General features: G+C 36.9%; 2 protein-coding genes across 4 annotated transcripts in view; one reads left to right on the top strand and one right to left on the bottom strand.

Moving 5' to 3' along the window:
- The window catches only part of LOC123519408 (glycine receptor subunit alphaZ1-like), a 580,495-nt gene that overhangs the window by 322,642 nt on the left and 250,353 nt on the right, over positions 1 to 7,500 (bottom strand). For all 3 annotated transcript variants that reach the window (XM_045280690.1, XM_045280689.1, XM_045280691.1), the window contains exon 4: positions 1 to 30. This exon is cut by the window's left edge and continues 38 nt beyond it. In XM_045280690.1, the coding sequence (XP_045136625.1) occupies positions 1 to 30 (30 nt within the window). The remainder of the gene's footprint in view (positions 31 to 7,500) is intronic.
- Positions 1 to 7,500, top strand: part of LOC123519409 — a 401,725-nt gene that overhangs the window by 349,688 nt on the left and 44,537 nt on the right. The gene's annotated exons all lie outside the window — the stretch shown is intronic.

Here is a 7,500-nt window from a genome sequence, read left to right as displayed (position 1 = left end):
ACAGCTCACACATGACGGTGGTGGCGTTGTCTGTGGGAGAGAGGACACTGTTAAGCGACATAACACACACACACACACACACACACACACACACACACACACACACACACACACACCTGGACAAATACAGATATGGTGTCCAGACCACAGCGGTGAAGTCAAAGTCTTGTATACTACTACTATGTAAATATACCCTCTCTCTCTCTCTCTCTCTCTCTCTCTCTCTCTCTCTCTCTCTCTCTCTCTCTCTCTCTCTCTCTCTCTCTCTCTCTCTCTCTCTCTCTCTCTCTCTCTCTCTCTCTCTCTCTCTCTCTCTCTCTCTCTCTCTCTCTCTCTCACACACACACACACACACACACACACACACACACGACCAAGAGAATCACAAGAATATATAACGTTAAATAAACAAAATACGCATTTGTTACTAATTATAAAATAAACATAATAAAAATAAATTGTCTTAAGAAAAAAAAATAGAGATGGGAAAATAAGAGGATTTTGCAAATAAAAGTAGATCTGAGAAAGAAGATACCAAGAATTCTCTGTGGTGAAGTATTGCACCGACACAATACTTTTTTCTTCTTTTGTTAGATTATTTTGTGGTCACTGGATTCAGTATCCTTTTCAGGTGACGCTCTTCATCTCTTCGTGACCTCAGTGACCTTATTATCCTGGAATACTCTTTTGAATTTTTCTTTTTATGAAGTTTTATTTCCTTATATTCCCATATTGATTCAGATAATTGCCCTCAATGATTGTCATCTACATTTTGAAATGAATAGTAGTTTTAAAAGATATATTGAACTAATGGCAATTTTAGAAGGTGCATTGAAATTAATACTGAATATGAGAGATTTATTGAAACTGTGTGTAATATAAAGATCTATTAAAATGAATGCTGAATGTAAAAGATGCATTGAAATCAATCTTTACCTAAGGTTGTATTAGAATAAAGGCTGAATATCAAAGGTTTATTGAACTGAAGTTCAATGTAAAGGTGTATTAGAATTAAGCCAGGATATGAAATGTATATCTAAAACAAGTATGATATAAAAGTGTATCGAAATAAAGGTTGTTGTGAAAAGTATATTGAATTAAGAAAGACTTTAAAAACATGTACTAATAAAGATAAAGTGGCATTAACTCCTTCAGTACCATGACGCATTTTCCTATTCATCTGGTTACTATTTTGTGATTTATACAGCTTCAAAAACTTATATGGGAATCAAACTAGTGAAGGTAACCATTAATCTTTTGATCTCCATAGACCTTTTCTAATGTCAATGAAATAATTTAATCACACCCAAAACTTAAAGAAGAAATGCGTTCCAGTACTGAAGGAGTTAAAGTAATATTTCTGTATGTAAGGCGATGGTTAAGTAATATTTCCTCGTCTCACCTTACGTCGTGTTTGCATACAGTGTTGGTATTTCTGGTGAGTTTTCTCTGTGTGGTAGTATTGTAAGCTTGATTAGTAGTGATATTTATGGTGTAGTGTTGATTACCTTTGCTCGGAGCAACGTGTGACTAGTTTTGTTTGTGATAGAATTGTGAGATATTTGTTTAGATGAGTGAATTTATTGCAGCGAAGGGAATGAATTACCACACCGCAGGGACGAAGCGGGATTTATAACTTATTTTGTCGAGGAATTCAATGAGTGTTTGTTGGTAAAAAATAAATAAACATTTTTTTATGTATTCAACTCTTGAATTTAATTTATGTATGCTTCTAGTGTAAAATATAAAGTCAAGGAAGAATGGGAGGTTAAATAAAAAAAAAAGACAAAATGAAAAAAAAAGATATATAAATTAGATAAAACAAAATAATAAAATGAAAGTAAATAAAGGATACACCAATTAAATAAAGTAAACAAAATGCATGACCGTTTTCTTTTATACAGCAGAAGGTAGGACCATTTTCTTTAGTGACTCGATGCTCTTATTGTTTAAATCGTACGAAGTTTAGTAAAGTAGAGACTGAACGCGGCCAAATAATTCCACTTTGCATTTCTCGTTCCACTGTGATTTGCTTCCCGCCACGGCCCTCCGCACTGTACCTGCTTTCTTCTCTCATTCATTCTCCCTTTAATTCACCAACAGTTGCCTTTTGCCTTGAGTTTGTTGTGTCATTTACAGGAGCATTCTTTTATTACATCGTCTTTATCGCATAGACTTTTTTTAATCTTATTTTCTTTCATGTACATTTTCATTTTTTTTTCTGCTGCACTCTTCTTTATTTTATTGCCTTCTTTTTATAGCTACAGTTTTTTTTTTTTTTTTTTACTGTCTTTTTCCAATTACATTTTTCTTTTTTCTTTGTAATTTCTCTTTCAGTTAGTCTTTTTTTTATTGTATTATCTATTTCTCATTTACAATCTTCTTTTTTCTGTTACAGCTTTCTTTATTGTATTGTGTCATTCATTACCTCATCCGTCTGTTGCTCCGTTATCTTATTTACAACGTCTACTTTAATGATCGGAAAAAAAATATTTGTTTAAGAGAAGCATATAATTCCTAATCTCTTATATTTTCCATATTTTTTGCAGCTTTAATTCTTGCGTCCAATCAGTGTCTCACAAAGCCACTTCAAAGCGTTGGTCATTAGATAGGCATGGCGCAGGTGTTGTTTTTCTCGTGTGGCGCAAAGGAGGAGGAGATCAAAACACTTAGAAGGAAGATGAAAGAAGATGGAAACAAAGTAATGAAAATATGAAAAAAAGGAAAAACAAGGAGGGAAATGAAGATGGAGGAAGAAAATGAGATAAAGATAAGATTAGAATATAAATCTAAAGACACACACACACACACACACACACACACACACACACACATATATACCATAGTCATTATCATCACCGTCACCACCACTGTCACCACCACCATCATCATCATCATCACCATCATCATCATCATCATCATCATCATCATCATCATCATCAATTTTTCATTCATAACAAATTCCTCTTCACAATTTACTTTTCTTCATCTGTTCCGAGGCAGGAAGTTAATGCAACGTATAAATGAAGAAGATAAACTATTAAAAAAAAAAAAAAAACAAAGGCGGAGAATAACTCATCTCTTTCCCAGAATTCATAATCGCTTCATGAATCTCACACACACACACACGCACACACACACACACACACACACACACACACACACACACACTCTCTCTCTCTCTCTCTCTCTCTCTCTCTCTCTCTCTCTCTCTCTCTCTCTCTCTCTCTCTCACACACACACACACACACACACACACACACACACACACACACACACACACATTGTTCGGGGTGTTCAGCAAGATGTCTTTCCTACCCAGGCTCCTGCACACTTGACCTTTTAAATGGCCTGACTCGTGTTGTCCTTTGAGACGAGATTCACCTTTGTGTTAAGGAGGAAGAACAGAAAAATTAATCTAAGGTGCATTGAAGAGAATAGGAGAGGAAGTGAAATTGGTAAGTGGTGGGAAGCATAACGTGGGAAAAATAACAAAAGGAAAGTAATGAAAATAAAGCAGAATGAGAAAAAAAGAAATTAAAGTAGAAAATGTATAAAGAGGAGTAGCAGAGAAGGGAAGAATAATATGTGGAAGAGATTGAGTATTAAGCAATAGAAAATGAGAAAAAAGAGAGAAAAGGGAAATATAAGAAGTAGACAGTGTTTAAAGTACACACACACACATTACCTTTTCAAACAAACACACTTCTTTATAATGATAACTTGTCCACTTTTAAAAAATCTTTGAAGACATACTTATATAACTGCCAAAATACATGATATTCTAAATTTAACATTTAAATGCAAAACAAACATTTCTATCTAAGATTTTCCCTTCCTCTTTGCCTTTACCATGTATAACAAACACATTTTTATAGATGTATCTTCTAATGTGGTATTGTAGTATGCGGTGTTAATTTCCTTTCGTGTTATGTTTAGTCTTATTTTCTTTCATTTACTGGTATTATAATTATAGCATTGTGTTATTAACAGGATTATTATTATTATTATTATTATTATTATTATTATTATTATTATTATTATTATTATTATTATTATTATTATTATTATTATTATTATTATTATTATTATTATTATTATTATTATTATTATTATTATTATTATTATTATTATTATTATTATTATTATTATTATTATCATTATTATTTGTAGTGATGGTAATGGTAGTAATGTTATTACTGTTATTATTATTATTATTTTCATTATTATTATTATCATTGATCGTTTTTGCATTTGCAGTGTGTTTATTGTGATTTGCTTAGCTTTGTTCTTGTCATTATTAGATATGGTTGTTATTATTACTATTCTAGTTACCTAAATGATTCTTTAGGCAATTTACCTAAAATATTGCCAATTGGTGTTGGTGTAAACAATAATCATAGTTATGTACATAAATGTGACTGTCGGGAAGCTTCGGCTTGACAGTCTCTGCCATTTTTCTTTTCGTTTGTAAATATGTCTTTCTCAAATGTATTTATGCTAATGGGCAATAAACCTTTACTTACTTACTTACTTACACACACACACACACACACACACACACACACACACACACACACACACACACACACACACACACACACACGTCTCTTATACCATTTTTTCTTCCATAAGCAACAGAATCTTCGTCGCTCCAAAAAGTTTCCTCGTTACAGTACAATAATGTTTTAAGCCTTTTCATTTTTTCCCTGAGGAACACTTTTGTCTCCCCTACAATTTAAGGAGTGTTCCGTTTTCTTTTAAAGTTTGCCAGGAGGGATAATGGTTAGGGTGTGAACTGACCACAATTTTAATCTCTCTCTCTCTCTCTCTCTCTCTCTCTCTCTCTCTCTCTCTCTCTCTCTCTGTGTTGATAAAAGTGTAAATAAGAGAGAGTTTTCGCACATTTCACCTTGCAAACTTCAGTGTGGGTGTGGCAGTACTTTGTGTGTTCTCGCTCGCTAACTCCTTCACACACCCTCAGCCTGCCTCATTCTTTACTTTGTCCCTCGGCAGTACAGGAATTTGAGCGTATATGTTTGTTTTATGCTGGCCTGTGAGGTGTGTGTGTGTGTGTGTGTGTGTGTGTGTGTGTGTGTGTGTGTGTGTGTGTGTGCTTTTACCAGCACACATTTTACATATTTTCCTTATTCGTTGCAGAGAGAGAGAGAGAGAGAGAGAGAGAGAGAGAGAGAGAGAGAGAGAGAGAGAGAGATTAAAATCTGAGGTCAGAGTATACGTTTTTCGCTAGACTGAACACACACACATAAATGCACACACACACACACACACACACACACACACACACACACACACACACACACACACACACACAAAGAAAAGCACACACATCGCGTAGTGTAGTGGTTAGTACGCTCGACTCACAATCTAGAGGGCCGGGTTCGAGTCCCGGGAAGCGGCGAGGCAAATGGGCAAGCCTCTTAATGTGTAGCCCCTGTTCACCTAGCCGTAAATAGTTACGGGATGTAACTCGAGGGGTTGTGGCCTCGCTTTCCCGGTGTGTGTTGTGTGTGATGTGGTCTCAGTCCTACCCGAAGATCGGTCTATGAGCTCTGAGCTCGCTCCGTAATGGGGAAGACTGGCTGGGTGACTAGCAGGCGACCGACCGAAGTGACCGAGGTGAAACACACACACACACACACACACACACACACACACACACACATCCTCACCCATAAACACACACACACACACACACACACACACACACACACACACACACACACACGCCCAGTAGCTCAGTGGTTAGAGCGCTGGCTTCACAAGCCAGAGGACCGGGGTTCGATTCCCCGGCCGGGTGGAGATATTTGGGTGTGTCTTCTTTCACGTGTAGCCCCTGTTCACCTAGCAGTGAGTAGGCACGGGATGTAAATCGAGGAATTGTGACCTTGTTGTCCCGGTGTGTGGTGTGTGCCTGGTCTCAGACCTATCCGAAGATCGGAAATAATGAGCTCTGAGCTCGCTCCGTAGGGTAACGTCTGGCTGTCTCGTCAGAGACTGCAGCAGATCAAACAGTGAAAACACACACACACACACACACACACACACACACACAGAGAGAGAGAGAGAGAGAGAGAGAGAGAGAGAGAGAGAGAGAGAGCAGTAATCCATCAAAGACAAAGCCTCACTAACGGTATCTCAGCCTCACCAATGCAATGCTTCACCCTCATTAATTTGCATGACACATTGCAGTGGTATTTTCGTGCAGACAATGAGTGAGAGAGAGTGAGTGGGAGTGAGAGCGAGTGAGTGGGAGAGAATGAGTGAGTGGGAGTGACGAGAGGCGACAAATCTTGGTGTTTTTCTGTCCTGTCTGTCTCGTCACTTGGTCACTTCGCTGCACCTAAAAGGGAGATTGTCATTGCTGTTGTAAAGTAATTGAACACTGAACATTGAATCCTTGCTCGCTAAAAAGGAAGTAGTGAACATAGTGGTCAATTGTTCTTTGGTGTGTGTCTTTTTGGTTTGTCTGGTTTGACGTAGTGTTGTGATGATGATTGTTATTGAAATAGGGTTTTCATTTTTTTTTGTCCCTTTTCTTTTCTTTGCTCATAAATCATTAATATTTTCGTGATGTTATTAATTTGTGTATTTAATGTAATACTTTTTGTTCTTTTTTTCTTATTTCCCTATAAGTTCAGTCGTTTCACTTCATCAAACTGAATAATCTACTAAAATAAAAACTATGGTTTGCCTATATATTTGTTGTTGTTGTTGTTGTTGTTGATGTTGTTGTTGTTATTGTTGTTGTTGTTGTTGTTGTTGTAATTGATAATGTAAATGGTGTTATTTTTGTTGCTGATGTTAAAGTTGTTGTTGCTGTTGTTGTTTCTGCTGTTCATCTCTCTCTCTCTCTCTCTCTCTCTCTCTCTCTCTCTCTCTCTCTCTCTCTCTCTCTCTCTCTCTCTCTCTCTCTCTCTCTCTCTCTCTCACCTGTCTCCCTACAATGTCCGTATCTCATTCTGTTCCTGTGCTTGGTTCAAACAATTCCCCGCGTCTCTGCCGGTGAGCCCTCCCAATGAGCAAGAACCATCACGTACAAAGGCTTTCCCGGTAACTGGTGGCTCGGGAATACTGGAATCCGGGAACAGGAACAATGCATTTGACTTCCTTGATAAGCTTTCATTCTTTATATCCTTTTTTTTTCTTGATTTTTTGTTCTTTATCCGCTTTGGCTTCAGTACAGTTTGCTTTTTCTTTTGTTTGTAATCTATTTTTCGTAGAAGGTGTTCCGTGATGTTCCGCGTACTGCACTGTTCCTAAGATGCTGCCTTCACTCGCCTTTCACTTCCATTATCCTTATCTGGGTGGCTAATGGGTGTGGGAAATTGTATGTAAAGATAAACAAGGAAATGACGGTGTGGAATTTATGTTTTTAATGTGTCTATGTGTCTCTCTCTCTCTCTCTCTCTTTTTTTTTTTATCTCAGCAGTTAAAGGCTTGAGAAAGATGTAAATGCAAGGAAAAATCTGCCTTCCA

The sequence above is a fragment of the Portunus trituberculatus genome, chromosome 45 (assembly GCF_017591435.1).
Source record: "Portunus trituberculatus isolate SZX2019 chromosome 45, ASM1759143v1, whole genome shotgun sequence".
NCBI lineage: Eukaryota > Metazoa > Arthropoda > Malacostraca > Decapoda > Portunidae > Portunus > Portunus trituberculatus.
This window is presented reverse-complemented; position numbering and strand designations above follow the sequence as displayed.